The 18,909-nt window shown below is 45.4% G+C and overlaps 1 protein-coding gene across 3 annotated transcripts; it reads left to right on the forward strand.

Moving 5' to 3' along the window:
- The first annotated feature begins 250 nt into the window (after positions 1–250).
- On the forward strand, positions 251–18,269 carry LOC146530523 (uncharacterized). 3 transcript variants are annotated; one of them, XM_085199905.1, is made up of 5 exons: positions 251–545; positions 706–844; positions 2,409–2,522; positions 2,902–3,069; positions 3,875–18,269. In XM_085199905.1, the coding sequence occupies exons 1-5, from the start codon at positions 390–392 to the stop codon at positions 4,975–4,977; spliced, it is 1,680 nt and encodes a 559-aa protein (XP_085056031.1). In that variant the 5' UTR covers positions 251–389; the 3' UTR covers positions 4,978–18,269. The 3 variants fall into 3 exon arrangements, with proteins under 3 accessions (XP_085056031.1, XP_085056033.1, XP_085056034.1); XM_085199907.1 differs by having other exon boundaries at positions 253–545; positions 2,412–2,522; XM_085199908.1 differs by having other exon boundaries at positions 271–429; positions 2,412–2,522.
- The last annotated feature ends 640 nt before the right edge of the window (positions 18,270–18,909 follow it).

Raw genomic sequence — 18,909 nt, forward strand, 5'->3', positions numbered from 1 at the left:
CGTAAATACTTAATGTTTGTAAGAGCAGACGGAATGTGGAAAATTTCTTAGTGTTACTTTTAACTTTGCAAACAATCGATTACGAAATTTTAAAGACTAGATTATATTTCCAGAACACAAAAAAATTGCTTAAAAATATTTCTAAACCATTGATTCTATTTCGAAGGCAACTATGCATAATTGAGTAAATGTGGTTGATTTGATTTGATTTCTCTATATATGGCGTTTCGAGCGTGCCAGTTTGAGTAAATGTGTTCTGTGCGCATTATAGATCACTTGACATTTGACAGCAACGAAATGACATTCCCAATATTTTTTTATCAATAATTAATTCTATACAATTATTAATGAAATAAATATTAACTCATAAATAGTTACTTTTAAGAAAAATGAGTAAAAATACTGGAAAAGGGCCTGTTTTCGACCCCGGTGTGTGTAGGTGTTGTGGAGCTTTAAAGAAATGTCGCTTATTAAATATAGAATACGTATGGCAAGGGCAGAAAGAAATTTATTCCGATATGTTTGTCGATTGTTTTGGTTTATTGGTAATATATTTAATAACGATACTCTTATTTTGAAATATTATTACTTATATTGAAGTTTTATATATTTATCTATATAATTTACTTCATTCATTCAAGCTAACTTCTTAATAAAATGTTTTAAATAAAATAACGTCACTCACTGTTTATTTATATTTTTTAGTTATCACATCTAGATGGTGAGGAAATAGAACGTCTTATTTGTGCAACATGTGTATCAAGACTCAGAGAAGCTACTTCTTTTCGTCTGCAAGTGTTAAAGTGTGAAGAAAAATTTTTGAGAACAAAAATACATGAAGAAGGTAATTTTGAGTGGTATTTTAAGTGATATTTTATTATAATATATATATATTTTAATTATGTATATAATGTCCAAATCATACTCTTTACTTCTGCAGAATATAATGTGAAGTTCCAAAAAAATTAAAGACTCGTTTGGGGAAATTAACAAAAAAAATATAGCTACTCTTGATTAGACTTAACTTAAGTCCAGAAAAAGTCTGGAAATTTCTTAAGTCACTTAGGGTTGGGAAGGCAAAGCATAGTACTAATCCTTGTAATATAGATTTAAACAAGCTTAACATTAATTTCTCCCCTTCTGTTACTATTGATGTAACCACAAAATTTAGTTCCAAAAATCAAATTCATGCCTTACCTACCCCTACATACACACTTTTGATTTCAGTGACAGTCACTCACTGAAAGTGAAGTTAAAGAAAAAATAATGGTGATCGCTTCTGATGCTGTTGGCTCTGACTGCATTAGTTGTAAGATGATCATATCAATCCTTGACATCCTGATTCCTGTGTTAACATCTATCCTGAATTTCTCCATAAATAGTGATACTTTTCCTGAATGTTGGAAAGAGGCTGAAACACCACTGCCTAAAAACCGCAATCCATCTTCCTTCTCTGATTACCATCCTATATACATTCTGTCTTTCCCATTGAATGTCTGGTAAACTAACAACTTAGTAAATACCTAAAAAGGAATAATCTATTCAATCCAATCCAATAGGCCTGGTCATAGTATGACCACTGCATTAGTTGGCATATCATATGACATTCACTGTGGTATGGGAAATCATCAAGTCACTGTGATGATTCTTCTTGATTTTAGTAATGCATTCAATACTGTGGATTTTGACATTTTGTTGGCAATTATGTATTCTCTTACCATATGTCCTAAAATGATTGATTGGTTTCACTCTTACTTGCATGGTTGCAAGCAACGTACCTGGGTTCAGGGCTCTTTCTCAATGGTCCTCGGTGCTTGCTGGCATTCCGCAAGGTGGCGTGTTATCCCCTCTTTTAATTTCACTATTTATCAATAATTTCCGTCACAATCTCTCTTCTCCCTACTACCTTTATGCTGACGATCTCCAGACATATCGTCAATGTATGTTACACGGTCTTCCGAATACTATATCAACACTGAATGAAGATCTCAGAAAAATTTCGATACGAAGTAAATCGTTGGGCTTAACTATAAACGCCAAAAACACTCCAGCGATTATTATACGTAGTTCTAGATTTATCTCTCATATTCCTGTACGTACCGTCTATATCGCTTGATGATATATAATAGTCCCTATTACCAAAATTGTAAAAAAATTAGGTATTATTTTTTATCAATACCTATCTTGGAAGCCTGAGAAGAATATTTGCAGCGGTTGCATCATTACGACGTCGACTACGTAACTTTTCCCCATTCCCACTAAAGTTGCGCTGGCACAGTCGAATTTTTGGACCTCCCCTCGTAGTTTGGTCTCACAACCACCAAATTTATAATCAGGTGCTATGCCGTTGGAAAATGACAGATTTTATAATTTTAATTTATTGAATAAAACGTTTTTTCTATGTCAAGTAGAAGATTTCAACACAAATGTGAAAATGGAGTCCACAGTGAAAGATGAACTGGAATCAATACATAATGGCTTTCAATTCGATGATATAACAATGGACTATATGGACAATGAAGGTGAGCTTTACAGAGCTTATTAAGGAATGCTTATTTTGTAGAGACCTTCTAAAATTTAAGAGGCCAGTTGTGGCAAAAGGGCAGAAGCGTCAATACGCGAAAACGTGACAACTTCGACTCGCACGTGGGGAAATAACAAATTTAACGTTTCTATTTCTTCACTTTTGTGTTGAGCCACTCAACACGCAATGCCTCCAGAATTCAGCGAAAAGTGTAGAGCAGAGTATCTTAACACTAGGCTGTCTCTGCCTCGTCTAGTACATGGAAGATAATAAATTTTTTAGCTAATATTGATATTTTTACAGCCAATGATGATGTGTTTTATTAGTGCAATTAATATATGGTAATCTAATCCACAACATATAATTTTATATTCCAGATATAGATTACGTAAAAGACGAGGTCTCTGTTAAACCCAAAAGAAAATCATTACGGTCAAAAATTAAAACAAAAAGATATAAAAGACAAAAAGAAGATGTATTAACAAAGGAAATGTTAAGTGATGCACAAAGATTGAAGAAAAAATTGAAAGAAATGCAAGATATTGGTAAGCTACTAACTTATGTCTAAATGTTAGTTAACACAATTTGTGGTTTGACTTCACACTTGGAGGAATTATTTGGTTTCTTTTGCTTGCATGGTCAGTAACAACGTAGTGTTATATTATACTATTCAACAAGCTTTAAATTTGGACAGAAAGTGTAGAATGGAGTGTTTTGATATCAGGTCCAGTGTGCCTGATATATGTGAAATACAGCATTAAGAAAGACACGGAGAAATACAGTTCTTAGCAGCTGTACACTCTACATTTTATGTATGGTTTTAGCCTATGAAAAGGTGTATTTAATTATTTAGTTATCTTTCTGTGGACTGGTTATACAAATTAAAAAATATATTGGGTAATTTAAAAGAAAGATGCTATGCATCTAAAAAATATCAATTTCGTTCCAAACACATTAATTAGCTTATTTATTTTAGTTAGTTCATCTTCACGCTGTATCCCGCATATAACAATGTAAGCTGAAGCAACATAATGTTAAGACACTCCATATCCCCTTTTTCGCCGAATTTTCGAGAAATTGTGGACCTCAAGACCGCCTTTTTATCTTGGTACTGGTATCAACTGGTACATTGCTCTGGAGCAATGCAATGAAAATATTAATAAATAATAATTCATTACCCTGAGTGGAATTGAACCCATAACCTGTCAGGTTTACAGTAGCATGCTTATGCCTCTGCGCCATGATTGGGTTCAAATTTAATATAGATAAAGCTCAGTTGTTTATTTAGTCTATGTATTATATAAATGTAGTAGTCGACATGTATAAAGTATTTGTCTCTTTCTTTTACAGAGCTTCCAGAACAATCTATGCAACTTAAATCCAATGGGCATAAAAACAATGAAAATCTCAAATCTTACCATAACATTACAACTATAGTAGAAAACTCTTATGCATGTCCCTTTGACACTTCATTTAGTGATTTTTTCTGTGTTTACTGTAGAAAAGTATTTACAGATCCAGACAAACTTCGGAATCATTCCATGACACACAATCCTACAAATTTCAAAGATGTCCTCTCAAATAGTTTAGTTAACAAGAAGCTACAAATTGATATTTACAGAATAGACTGTAGGCTATGTCCAGAAAGTATTGATAATTTGGATAAATTTATCCATCATGTGGAAAATGTGCATCAAAAGATGTATTATACAAATTCTGACGATTTTCTTAAGTTCCGTTTGACTTCAGATCCACCATCTTGTACGGAATGTGGCGTTTCTTTCAGTTTTTTTCATGCATTAAAAAAACATATGGCTGAACATTTCGGCACATGCATTTGTGATGTATGCGGCGCCCATTATTTTGAAGAACGTATGTTAGTGTTACACCAAAAAACCCACAAAAAAAACGAAGAAACCTTCTCTTGTAAAGACTGTGGGAAATGTTTTAAATCTAAATACACCAGATATATACATATAGCAAGAACTCACAAAAAGGAGGCTGCGTATCATTGTATCAAATGTGATGAAGTTTTCTTTTCTTATACTCAACGCTACCGTCACATGATAGAGACTCATGGTGAAGAAAGAATGTTTAAATGCAGTCAATGTGATAGATCCTATGACAGTAGAAAGTCCCTTCGAGAACATAATAGAAGGTTTCACCTAAAGATTTTCAAACATCAGTGTGATTTGTGCGAAAAAAGATTTTATTTGCCCTCGCGGTTAAAAGAACACATGGCCAGCCATACTGGGGAAAGGAATTTTAGGTGCGATTATTGTGGCAAAAGTTATCCAAGGCTACGAGGCTTAAAAGTACACATGCAGTCTCATAATAGTGATAAAAAATATAAATGTGTGTCGTGCAATGCGTCGTTCACACAGAACGTCAATTTGAAAAATCATGTGAAACGGCAACACCAAGGTGCGGTGGAGGAGGGTTATAACGAATAGGTTATATGGTCCTAATTTACTTATTTAGCTTCACGTTGTATCCCGCACAAAGCAGGGTAAGCATAAGGAACCTGGGAACATAATTGCGACACTGCGTTATTATTAAGACACTTCCATCTCCTCTATATGGTCATAATGTATTTAATTATTTATATATTAAGTATACAGGGTTGAAGCATATAGGGTAACCTATTATTATATTAATATTCTTGATTTTTATCCATACTGTATTACATGTGGGACAACTATGAATACTATCAATAACGTAAACAGCTACTGCGACGTTCTATTTTACACAATTACCTATTTTCTATAATAAACCTGAACAACGTTCAACTTCACCTCCGATACCTTCGACTGGATTTCGTAAATGACACAATCGCACACGCTGTGCGGTATTGTCGCTTTGATAGGTCAGTGTGTGTGTGCGTCATTTTTGTCAAATAGGTTTTTATCTTACAACGATGTTTTTTTAAATTATATTTCAAAAAATCACTTTTGGCAAAATCTCTTTTGTTTTAGTTGTAATTTGTATTAGACTTTTATAGAGCAGTTAAAACAGTGCTTTTATTTAAAATTTCGAATATAAAACACTCATCAGAGCATGAAAATGTGAATACTTAATTCCTTTGAGTGGAAATTGAACCCGTCATCGTCGCGTTTACAGTCATACCCTGTGCCACTACATTACCCATATTATATTTATATTAGTTATAATAATTGAATATTATTAAGAAAAAAAATGGCTTTTAATAAATATTTAATGAATATTTTACGTGAGTAAAAAAATCTGTTACTGGCAGATTTATTTAATACTAGTGGACCCAGACGCGGCTACGCCTGCTTAAACTATAAAAATGTTTATTAAATATATTTTCAGTTTTCAATAGAACTAAATATTATAGTTATATAGTATAATATAGTTATACTATATAATAGTTATATATGTATTTATCTTTAATTGTTGTATGTATGTATATATGTATGTATGTAGGCATTTGTGTAGATATGTATGTATATATGTAGATATGTACGTATAAATGTATGTATTAAACTATTTTGTGTTCTCTGAATATTGGTTTTTATATATTTTATGTACTTTTTGCACCTTTCTGCCTTCTTTTCTAAATTTAATCCTTCCGTTTTTTCTTTGGTTGCCTGTAAGAAATCGCTTTTAGTGATAAGGCCGCCATTGCACACTTGTTAATCGTGTTTCTAATGATTTGTATTTTTTTTTTCTCTTCTTATTTGTGCAATAAAGTATTATATTATTATTATTATTATAGAATTAGTAAGAAAATATAAGCTTAAATAATCAAAAAGAATAATAATTAGAGACATATTATTAGAAAAATTATCTGAGAAATTGAAAACCAACATAAGTAAAAATAACTAAAGGATATTCTTAATATTAGAAAAAGTACCTAGAACCCGTGCTTAAAACTACCTAAAAATATTTTTTACCAGCAATATCAAATAAAATAAGAAGAGAACCAAAGTGTAATTTTAAATTAATTATAAACAGCAAATAAAGTTCAAAAATGTATGAATATTTATAAAATCATCAACGTCATCCGCCCGTTCGCGTCGGTCATACTCATACTATGCCGCCCGAAGGCTAGGTCATTGCGAATCAGTGACATCTCCCTTAATTATTTAATAGAATGTTACACAGTAAACTATAATGTCAATCTAGATAAAATGCTAAAAGTGACTATAATATTTATTTTCATAAGGATGAATATCAAAATGTCGCGGTAACGGTTGCGTAGCAACGCGACGGTTGTTATTAACATGGCAGAATAAATTGCATGTCAAATTTGTCAAATTAGAAAGTACTTTAAAATATATTAGTTTATATGTGTAATGTAATGTTATATAGCCTATAGCACTTCTGAAGAATGCAGCTTTCATACAAAACAAAAACAATGTAAATCGGACCAGTAGATCCAGAGATCTTAGCGTTCAAACAAACAAACAAACAAACTCTTCCGCTTTATTATATTAGTATAGATCTATAAATAAAGATTATTGTTTGACAATACTGTGTATCGCATATATTAATAATAATAAAAACATTTTGTTAGTTAGTTATTCTATGAAATATAACTAAATATATATTTTTTTGATATTGTCACATATTTATAATTATGAATGATAGAATTTTTTCTGCAATATTATATTTATATATAAATTATGTGGAGCCAAAATGGCGCTAGTCATTAGTAAATATGTTTCATTGTATCTTTACATTACATAAGTGATTTGTATTTTAGTTATATATATATTATAGTTTAAGTAGCAGTCGACTCGTCTGCCCGCGGTTGAGTAAGTACCGCTGCACACTCCAGCGATACAAGTCTTATAGTTGAAAAGGAACTCTCCAACATTTGCTTTTAAACATCTGCTGAGTTTCGCCAGTGCCCCGTGGCGCCGCTACGCGACACCGACCCTTGCGTCGCATCTTGTGATCTCGCGATCGTCGTGCGCGATCGATGACTGCCGCGTGCGGGCACTAGCTACGCCAGCTTGCTCGCCATGAGCGGCCGTAGTGGCGCACGGCGAGACGGGCTGACCCTGGCCAAAACACCTCCGGCCCGAGGACGGATCTCCTGGGAGCGTTTCGAGGCCTCTCTCTCTGAGAAGCAGCTGTGCCTCCACCCTCAATGACTCAGCCGCCATCGACAGCCTGGTCGCGGGCATCACCTCGTTCGTTCAGGACGCGATGCAGGCGACGACGGCGTCTCCCAGCTCCAACCGCCTCACGCCGATCTCTGGGTACGTCGCCAAACTCATCCGACAAAAGAGGAGGCTCCCCACCGAGTGGCAGACGACCAGGGACCCGGCGCTTAAGACAAAAGTCAACCAACTCATCGAGCGCATTAGGGCCGCGCTCGATGAGGAGGCCTCCGATGCCTGGGAGCGCCGCATCGCCAGGGCGAGTAAGGACCAGCCCTCGCTCAACCTGCTAAGAAAAAGCCGTCCACTGGACCTCTCCTCCACTCTGACGGCTCCTTCCGTTACTCAGTGAACGAGAAAGCCGAGATCCTGGCGGAGCACCTGACAGCCGCCTTACGTCCAAACCCCAGCGAGCGTCCATCCCTCCACACTTGAATGGAAGCAGAGGTAATTTCGCGCCTCGCCTCTCCTGCGCTACCTCTGCCGCCACCACCGTTCTTCTCCCCGTCCGCCGTCAGAAACGCAATCTGCCGACTGAAGCCCAGGAAGACGCCTGGTTTGGGCATTACTAACGGGGCTCTTCCACACCTGCCTCAGAAGATCATCGCAGCATTGGCCAGGCTCTTCAGCGCCACCTGCCAGCCTGGGCTAACTAACTAGAAGCTACTCCTTCCGCTTCTCCTGCCGCACCTCCACCCGCAGCAAGAACAGTTTGCCTTTCGCAGTGGCCACTCCACCACACTTCAGGTGGCCAGGGTACTCCACTTCGCTGCAGCAGCTGCTAACAGGAAGGAGAGTGCTGCTGCAACTTTCCTCGACGTGGCCAGCGCGTTCGACCGCGTCTGGCATCCGGGGCTCTTACTCAAAGTGCTCCGCGCCGGCACCCCGCACTACATTGCGCTCACCGTTTTTCTCACCGGACGCTCGTTCTCGGTGAGGGTGGAGAACGTCCGCTCCCGCACGCATCCGATCGCCGGTGTACCCCAGGGGAGTATTCTCTCGCTTCTCCCCTGCGCTCTACTCATGGTACACCGACGACGTGCCAGCAGCTCCGAACACCATGCTCGCCCTCTACGCGGACGACATTGCCCTGCTAACGAAGAGCCTCAATCCCAACCACGCCGCCACCAAGCTCCAGCGAGCGCTCGATCTGCTGCCGAACTGGCTCGCGGAGTGGAGGGTCTCGCTCAACGTGGCCAAGACACAAGCCATCTCGTTTGGGGGTCGCCAGAGCCTGCCTCTTCCACTGAGCCTGCAGGGCCAGCAGATCCAATGGAAGCCCACCGCAACCTACCTCGGCGTCGTGGTTGACCGGAGGCATGACGGAGGATGACAAGACATATCATCGAGAGCCGCCAATAAAGAAGGCCGCTAATGCAGCAAGGGTAGCGCTGAACGCACCCACAGCATTGGGTGGAAAGTAGAGGCGACGATCAAAGAGCCAACGCCCTGCTATCTTTTTCCGGCTCACGGGCCGGAAGTAAGAAGACAGGCCATTTGTAATGCAGATCTCTGTCACACTCTCTGTCAACGGTTGTATCTCACAATCGCGCCTATCTATATATTTATATATATAATAGGATGGGCCAAAAAATTTGTTTCTCTAAATTATGGAAATATTGTCAAAAAAATACATATACTAAAAAGGCAGCTCTTAATTTTTACATTAAGAGGTGTCTCATCACGGGTTTAGATTTCCCATATAAATAACAAGGAAAATTTTGTATTTTTCAATTGAAATTTTATTGCGATGAAACTAATACTTTCGATGTAAAAGCCAATATATATTCTTGTAGGAAATTAAACAATGTACAAAAAAGTTGCACAACAATTTGCTCTCGTTAAATATTGCCAAGACCAAGTACCTAACATTTTGTATACGCGAAAAAAAATACCAACACCAACAAGAATCACTACAACTAAAAGCACATTACTGCTTGAAAATATTAAATACTAGTGGACCCGGACGCGGCTACGCCTGCTTAAACTATAAGAATATTTTCGCGTCGGTCATACTCATACTATGCCGCCCGAAGGCCATTTCGGGTCGGGTTTAGGTCATTTCGAAGTGACATCTCCTTAATTATTTATCAAACTTCATAAGGATGAATATCAAAATGTCGCGGTACCGGTTGCGTAGCGACGCGACGGTTGTTATTAACATGGCAGAATAAATTGCATGTCAAATTAGAAAGTACTTTAAAATATATTAGTTTATATGTGTAATGTAATGTTATATAGCCTATAGCACTTCTGAAGAATGCAGCTTTTATACAAAACAAAAACAATGTAAATCAGACCAGTAGATCCAGAGATCTTAGCGTTCAAACAAACAAACAAACAAACTCTTCCGCTTTATTATATTAGTATAGATATAATTTAATATGTAACTGTAAAAAGGTAACACAAACACATAGTTTAAAATATTTAGGAGTTGTTGTCGACCAGCATCTTTCCTGGAAAGAGCACATAAATTTATTGTATGGACGAGTAAAGAGATTGATTTCCATTTTTAAGAATATACGATACATAAGTAAAAATATCTTAAACTTTTGTATATTAAAAATATTTTTTATTAAAATCAAATACAATTTTTATCATGATGAAGGGATGAGCTGTATGCCCCCTGGGCGGTCAGCCAAGCCAGGTGAGACTCACGGTTACCCGCGAGAGGCCCAGCTTAGGCGACCAGCGACCGAAGGGGCAGCTCTGGAGTCGGAATTGGGGAGGGTGAGGATATCCCTTGGTAGGCGCATCCTGTCCGGTGGCCTGGTATGCCATGGCGCAATATCCTTGCATCGGCGCGGCTGTATGCGTTGCACGCGAGCCGGCCGATGTGTACCTCCAGGCTCTCTATTCTGAGGTCGCGCTGGATGGTGTCATTCCGGACGAAATAGGGAGCCTGGGTGACGCGCCGGAGGGTGACGTTTTGGACCACCTGTAGGACCTTGCGCTGGGGCGCACTTGCGAGCGCGTACCAGGCCGGGGCGGCGTATGTGAGATGTGGCCTCACGTAAGACTTGTAAAGGGCTAGTCTTGTGCGCAGTGGTAGTTTGGAGCGCAGCAGCGGGCGGAGGTGGAATAACGCCACCTTGGCAGCAGCGGCGGCCTTCTTCACTTGCCTGGACATCTGCAACCTCCTGTCAATGGTTACGCCCAGGTAGGTGATCTCCTTGCTCCAGGGGACCTGCTCACCCAGCAGGCACAGCGGAGGAGGGAATCTCAGGTGGCCTCCAAACGATATTGCCTGGATTTTAGCTACGCTGAGGCTGAGCCTCCACTCCGACAGCCAGCGGGGGAGCAAGTCGACTGCTCGCTGGAGTTTGGTGGCGGTGTGGACGGGCGTCAGGCTCTTCGCGAGCAGGGCGATATCGTCGGCGTAGAGCGCCAACATCGAGCCCTGCTCTAGCGGAATGTCATCCGTATAGAGGGCATACAGGGCAGGGGATAGTGAGCTGCCCTGTGGTACCCTGGCGGCGATCAGGTGGCTGCTTGAAACTGCATTCTCCACTCTGACGCGAAAGGTCCTGCTGTCGAGAAAAGCGGCTAGGACGGCGATGCCAGACGCGGTCAAAGGCGCCGGCGACGTCCAGGGAGGCTGCACATGCACTCTCCTTCCTATTTTCTGCTGTTGCGGCGAAGTGGATCACTCGAGCCACTTGGAGCGTGGTTGAGTGACCGCTTCGGAAGCCAAACTGTTCGAGCCGCGGTTGCAGGTGCGGCTGCAGGAGTGGGAGCAACATCCTCTCGAACAGTTTGGCTATGGCGTTCAGTAACGTGATGGGGCGGTAGCCCTCCGGCTTCCTATGGTCCTTCCCGGGCTTCGAGATCATCACGACCAGGCCTTCCTTCCACGCCTGGGGGAAGTAACCCAGGCGCAGAATGGTGCTGAAGTATGGCCGTTGCCGCAATCAGACGGTTGTCGAGGTGGCGTAGGGCGCTGTTGGTGATCCCGTCTGTTCCAGGAGCCTTCCTGGGCTTGAGACCCCGGATTGCCTTCTCCACGGCCGAAGGGGAGAAAAATGGTGGGTCAGGAGCGGTGAGGGCCTTGAGTGAGGAGAGGCGCGTCTTCACCTCCTCTTCGACCTCGGCATGGAGGACTGGGCACTCACTGGGATTCGGCTGGAATTGGGCCGCCAAATATTCCGCCAGCATGTCGGCTCTCTCCTCAGAGGAGTTCCTCAGGGAGCCGTCTTGGTGGAGTAGTGGGCGGGCTGGGGTCTTCTTTCTCATTATTTGGCGGCTGAGCTTGTTCAGTGAGGGGTAGTCCTCGCACGCCTTGGAGATTCGTTCCTCCCATCTGTGGGCCTCTCGATCACCGAGGGCGACTCTGACGTCTTCGATGAGTCTGTTCAGTTTGGTTTTGGTGGCAGGGTCCCTATTTTTCTGCCACAACTTGGGGGTTTTCCTCTTCCTTTGGATAAGGTCTTCTATCCATCTGGGTATAGGGGGCAGTCTGCGCTGGCTAGGTGGAGTAGTGGCAGTGTCGACGGCGTCCTTGATATTGCTCACTATGGCGCATTCGAGGCGGTCGATGCTGGCTGCGTCGACAAGGGGTTCGTTGGACGGGGATTGCATGGAATGGAGCGCGCCCTCGAAGCGCTCCCAACAGATCCGACCACCGGACGGCGGGCCTCTGGCGAGGGACAGCCTGCCCTCAAGTGAGACAAGGACAGGCTGGTGATCGGATCCGAAGGCGTCCGGGATTACTTCCAGGTCTATTGCGTTTAGTCCCCTGTGCACGAACAGGTCGATCGTCGTGGAATAGTGGGTGGGCTCATCAGGGCCCTCCACTTCGTAACCGCGCCTTTGGGCGTCGCGGTAAAGGTATCGCCCTGCCTGGTTGGTGGAGCGACAACCCCAGGCAGTGTGGTGCGCGTTCCAATCGCCATGAGTGCAGGCTGCGCCTTGGCCTGCAACTGCAGTGTGCTTGTTGTGGCTGCGGTGGTGTCTGCAGCGGGGGCTGCGGCTGCGGGTTTGCGTGTAGTGGGGACCGACGGGTTGGCGGACGAGGCTCTGGCCTGCTCCTCTTGCCTCCTCGGTCTCTTCCCTCCCCTTTTCTTGAGCTGTCTTCCTCCTTTGTCAGTGGGCAGGTTGGCGGGGGCCATGAGGTTGGTGGCCTCGTTCTCCGCTTCCACCGTGTTGTCGTCCATCCTGGGGGCGGTGGCCTTCTTCGCCCTTCGTGCGGGGTTGGCTTGGGACAGGGCTACTGTGCCGGCCCTCTTGTTGCGCAGTTCACGTTTGAACTGTGGGCAGGCGATGTGGTTGGCCGGGTGCGCGCCGCCACAGTTTGCACAGGTACTTCGAGGGGGCGCGGGCATTCGGGTGTTCCTCCCCACACCTCACGCAGGCCAGGCGTCGGTGGCACCCATGGCTATAGTGCCGAAGCGCCTGGCAGCGACGGCACTGCGCCGGGCCCCGCTTACTCCTCCAGGGTTCCGCTATGATACCCGGCATGTTTAGGAGTTCAGTAATATGGTAAATGCCAGGTCCGGGGTGTTGGTGAGAGTCACATGGAATATGCATCCAGGCCGGCCCTTCCTCGCCTTGATCGGTCGGGCGTACTCGGCCTGGAAGCCGAGCTCTCGGAGAGTATCGGTTATCTCGTCGGGCGTCGTCGTAACCGGTAGTCCCCTTATGGCAATCTTCCTACTCTTTTCCGCCGGCAGAGCGTATGAAAACCACGAGATACGCTCCGTCTTCTCCAGGTCAGAGAGGTACCGCTGGATTACGCAGTATTCTTCAACGGATTCAGGTGAGAAGCGCACGCCCTGTCCAAAGGGGCGTGCGTTGGAGGCGAGGCCTATGAGGTCGCGGAGCGCGCGAAAGTGACGCGCCCAGTCGGGGAATTTTTCCACCACTAGAGGCGGAAAGCGCGGCTACGGTACTGCCGGCAGTGCTAGAAGCGGCGGGCGGAGTAACCCTTGGATCCCGCTGGCGTAGGCGGGGATCGCGGGAGTTGAAAAGGCCGGGGCGGCGCGCGGTTGCGCGCACACGCGCTTTGCGGCCTCTTTGTCGGCGCCGTCTGAGGGCCGAGGTCGTCGTAGGGGCGTCTGCGAGGGCAGCGTAGCGTTCCTGACGAAATAGGGACCCTGGGTAACGCGCCGTAGGGCATCGTTTTGGACCACCTGCAGGGTCTTCCTTTGGGTTTCACTGGTGAGCGCGTATCACGCCGGGCCAGCATAGGATAGGTGTGGCCTGACGTACGCCTTGTACAGCGACAACTTCGTTCTCAGAGGGAGCCTCGATATAAAAAGTGGACGCAACAAGGAGAGCGCGATTTTGGCCGCGCTGGCTGCTTTTTTGACTTGCCCTGCCATGTTAAGTCTGCGGTCGATCACCACGCCCAGGTAAGTGGCTCCGCTGCTCCAGGGGACTTGCTGGCCCTGCAGGCTCAGCGGAGGAGGCTGTTTATGGTGGGACCCAAAGCTGATCGCTTGGGTCTTGGCGATGTTGAGTGCGAGTCTCCACTCCGCCAGCCAGTCCGGCAGCAGGTCGAGGGTGCGCTGGAGCTTCACGGCTGCGTGCTGGGGGTTGAGCGACTTCGTGTAGAGGGCAATGTCGTCGGCGTAGAGCGCCAGAGTTGCGTCTTGATGCGTCGGGGTGTCGTCGGTGTACAAGGAGTATAGGCGTATACAGGCGATAATATGCTGCCTTGGGGGACGCCTGCGGCGATAGGATGGCTGGACGAAATCTCACTCTCCACCCTTACGCTAAACGTCCTGCCGGTGACATAGTTCGCCAGGATTACGGCGACGTGATGGGGGATGCCGGCACGTAGCACCTTGTGTAGCAGCCCCGGTTCTTCCTCGCCTTAGGCAGCATAATGACCAGGCCCTTTTTCCACGCCTGGGGGAAGTATCCCAGGCGTAGACTGGCGTTAAAGAGCCTGGTCAGAGCGACGACGATCCTTGGGGGGAGATGGCGGAGCGCGCCATTGGTGACGCCGTCCGGTCCGGGCGCCTTCTTCAGTTTCAGTCTCTTAATCGTCTTCGAGACGGTAGTCGGAGTGAAGAAGGGAGGAGATGGCAGGGGACGTTCGGAGGAAGCTATTGCGAGGGCGACGTCGGTCTCCATCTGAGCGTGGTGGGCGGGTCGCTCGCTCACGTTGGGCTGGAACGTAGAGGCCAGGTGGTTAGCCAGGAACTCCACTCTCTTCGCCGCAGGATAGCGAAGAGAGCCGTCCGGGTGCGTCAATGGGTGCAGTGCTGGCCTCTTTTTCGTGAGCTGGTGGCAAAGGCGATACAAAGATGGCTGCTCCACGTCCGCCTCCTCTATGCGGCGTTCCCAGGTGTCGGCGCCGGCCTCGACGAGCGCCTCACGGACGCGCTCGATGAGCCGGTTGAGCCGGGTTTTGATGGCGGGGTCCCTGGTCTGTTGCTACTCTTTGCGAACCCGCCTCTTCTTGACAATGAGGGCGCGAATGTGCGCAGGGATTGGAGGCAGTGAACGGGGGGAGACGCGGGTTGTGGCGTTCTCCATGGCGTCCTTGATGGCGGAGGTCAACCTGGCCTCGAGTCGGTCGACGTCTGCAGCGTCGACGATGGGCTCAGAGGTTGGAAGATGCTGGTCACCGATGTTGGCGTACATTCTAACCGCCCCGGATCCAAAGTGTGATTCTGTGTGTCGGGCAGCTGGCTGGCTCGCTAGCCTTTTGTCTCCTCGTCCTCTTCCCCACCCCCTTGTGTTTCCTGCCGGCTCCCCTTGTCATCGGGGGGTTGGCAGGGGCCATCAGGTTTGGCGCACTTTCTTAGTACTAACCATGTTGGTGGAAGTCGGCGGGGGGCCGTTTGGGAGAGGGCCACGGTGCCGGCCCTCTTATTCTTGAGCTCCTTGTGGAACTGCGGGCACGCGGTGATGTTAGCCGGGTGGGCACCCCCGCAGTTGATGAAGGTGGCGGGTACGTCGCGAGGCCGCGAGCAATCGCGCGCGAGGTGTTCTTCGCCACACCTCACGCAGGCCAGGCGTCGGTGGCACCCATGGCTAGAGTGCCGAAACGCCTGGCAGCGATGGCACTGCGCCGGGCCCCGCTTGCTCCTCCAGGCTTCCACTTTGATACCCGGCATGTTCAGAAGTTCAGTGATTTGAAAAATGCCGGGTACCAGGTCCGGAGTGTTGGTGAGAATCACGTAAAATATGCACCAGGGCCAGCCCATCCTCGCCTTGATCGGACGGGCATACTCGGCCTGGAAGCCGAGCTCACGAAGTGCGTCGGTGATTTCGTCGGGCGTCGTCGTTGCCGGTAGCCCCCTGATGGCTACCTTCTTGCTTTTCTCCGCAGGCAGGGCGTAGGAAAACCAAGAAATGCGCTCTGTTTGTTCTAGGTCGGAGAGATAATGCTGGATAGCGCGGTATTCTATCTCGGATTCAGGAGAGAAGCGCACGCCCTGTCTAAAGCGGCGTGCGTTAGGGGCGTGGCCAAGGCGGTCACGGAGCGAGCCGAAGTGGCGCGCCCAGTCTGGTAGTTTTTCAACTACCAGTGGCGGAAAGGCGCCGGCGCCGGCACCGGTGCTGCGGTCGTGGCGGCCGGAGCGAAGTACGAATGCATTAGAGGCATCCGGCTGGCTGCCGGTGATGCTGGAGACGGCGGACGGGACTGGGGGCCGAGGCGGCGAGCGGTAGCGCACACACGCGCTTTGCGGCCTCTTCGTCGGCGCCGTCTGAGGGCCAAGATCGTCGTAGGGGCGACTGCGGGGGCAGGGCGCCCATTGGTGAGTCGGCGGCGGAGGCAGCCGCGCCAGCGCGTTCGAGCTCTTTTCCCTTGTCGTTCAGGTACATAGCAATATGTACCATGAGCGACCGGGAAAGAGACCCGCGCTTAGCTGACTCCGAGTTAAGCTGCGACTACGGCGATAGGTACACTTCGATGCGGGGTGGTGCGGAGGGGGAGCGCTGCGGTTGCGGCAGCTCCTTGGAAGCGGCCCTGGAGGGTCGCTGAGGCTTCAGTGTCGTCAGTGCGGGGGCGGTCATCCACTCGGTCGAGGTGGGCGGAGCGCCGAAAGGCCACGCGGTAACATCGCGTGCCTCCGGTGTCCGTCGTGCATCCTCGGTGTTGAGGGGTTTGCGGGGTGCAGAGCCGGGGGGGGGGGGGGCTTCAACGATCGGCATTGATCGACTTGATGCCTCCGCGGAGGCACGAGGCGATCGCGCGGTCAATCGGGGCGCTGTCGGAACTCAGCAATATTTATGATAACTGAATACTGGAGACTTGCTAGGACTGGTAAGGACTCGTGCCGCTGGAGTATGCAGAGGTGCTTTCTCGACGGCGGGCAGGCGATCCTCATCCCACCTTATCCCTAAGGTTTGTCGGCTTTAATACAAATTCGGGTGTCCCCACCCCTGTGGCTCGTTTCCCACGATGTTTTGTTTCTATCAGCCTATTGACATCGACATCCAAATGTTCATGTGCCCCAAAATATGCGGCTGGGTTCTCGTAATGCTTTTAAAGGACTTTCTCTCGGAGTCATAAATCTACCAAGGGCCCACAAAACGTCAGGCACTTGTTTTATATTTATTATCTTTTATTTAAACCATGTGTTACAACAATGTTAGACTGGGTTGACTCATATGTGATCTTCAATTACTGAGTATTTACTTTGCGCTTTGTAATTCTTTAATAAGATACGGTATCATTGTATGGGGTGGAGCCAACAAGACACTATAATTGAGAGTAGAATGGGCTCAACGTGCTATTCTTAAAGTAATATTTTGTAAAGATTATAGATACCCTACTGACACTCTCTACAAAGAATTAGCAATGTTAAATGTAAGGCAAACCTATTTATTGGCAATTTTAAAAGACAATTTTTATCAAACCAATATAAACATACTTAATACTCGAAAATGTTGGAAAAAATTAACCTCACTCATCGCTAAAATTAATCACTTCAGACATACACACACACACGCACGCACACAAGAACACACACACACACAATCATATTTACATTTTACATATATATATTTCCGTTTTTATGTTTTTATTTTACATAAAACTTTCTCAGCGTATATTAAGTAATATAATTATCAAGAAAATTCTATAAATGGCAGCATCTAAACTTTTTACATATACTACATGAAGTAAGAAAACAAGCATGCGAGGAATACTATTCTCCCGTCATACAGTACAACTAGTTCTGAGGGTAGTGCTTATCAATTTAATTTAATTGTTAGCTTAACCAAAATTGTATTACTGTTAAGTATACGCCATTATTGTACTAGGTTAAGGTTTATTTATATAAATAAAGATAACCGTAGGAAACCTAATAGATTGAGGAGGAGAGTTCGATACGAATTCGAACGTCTCCGGAGAGTCGTGGGATAAAAAGATCGAGGGGCTCGCGCGATCGCACCTGGCATTCTAGAGTCGATTGTCTCGACTATGCCACCTCTGATTAGGCTCGACATGTCAATCGCCGCTAATGACACCGAATCGCAATCTCGCTCGCAATTTTTCAGGCAAAAAGTACCCTCTCCCCCTACCCACCCGGCGTGGCTGTAAAAGCCAGTAGGGCTAACGGCATTAACTTCAAATTCGAATTTATTAAAAATGACATTTTGTATAAAAAAAATGGTACATTATACATATTAGTTAAATAAATATTTATAGCAAATGTTGTAAGTCTTTACTTTAATAACGCAATTACCTAAGAATAAGGAGTGAGCTACATTTTACCCCAGCTATACCTATATATGTAAGTTGGATGGGCTGTAAGAAGTAGTAATAACCTAATATCAAGAGCAAGACATACTGTTCTTCGCGTATTGCGTATTGACGATACCTCTTCACATTGCAATACTTGTTTCTTAAATGCCAAGGCATCTCGAGTCTTTGCAATCATGTAGCGCATATTAATCTCTCAGTTGGTTTACCATCTAAATGTGACATCTAAAAAGTTTTAAATAAAATAAATCGAGGCTGTCGTGACGCAGCGGCACAAGGGTGTGACTGTATACAGTTGTGGGTTCGATCCCCACTCGAGGAAATTAAATATTATTTACCGTTTATATTGCCATTTTTTCGCTTTTCGGCAAACTTAAGCATCTATGTTTTAAAAACTAATGTGTATGACACTTCCAAGCGTGTACAACATGTACCAAATCTATGTATAAGATATTATGATATATATTTTTAACATAAAACTAGTGTGGTTTTAATTAATAAATAGACAATAAAGTAAAAAACAGTTATGACAAACATCTAATTCAAAATTTTATTTCCAATTAGGTGTTTGTCGTGAAGCCTGTGAATCC

Source organism: Heliconius melpomene, chromosome 17 (assembly GCF_056956725.1).
Source record: "Heliconius melpomene rosina isolate 202511_hmr_F chromosome 17, ASM5695672v1, whole genome shotgun sequence".
NCBI classification, from domain to species: domain Eukaryota; kingdom Metazoa; phylum Arthropoda; class Insecta; order Lepidoptera; family Nymphalidae; genus Heliconius; species Heliconius melpomene.

Coding starts and splice junctions, on each gene's coding strand:
- LOC146530523 (XM_085199905.1), top strand. CDS start 390: ATGAGTAAAAATACTGGAAAAGGGCCTGTTTTCGACCCCGGTGTGTGT. Junction 546..705: donor TCGATTGTTTTGGTTTATTG/GTAATATATTTA, acceptor TATATTTTTTAG/TTATCACATCTAGATGGTGA. Junction 845..2,408: donor AACAAAAATACATGAAGAAG/GTAATTTTGAGT, acceptor TTCTATGTCAAG/TAGAAGATTTCAACACAAAT.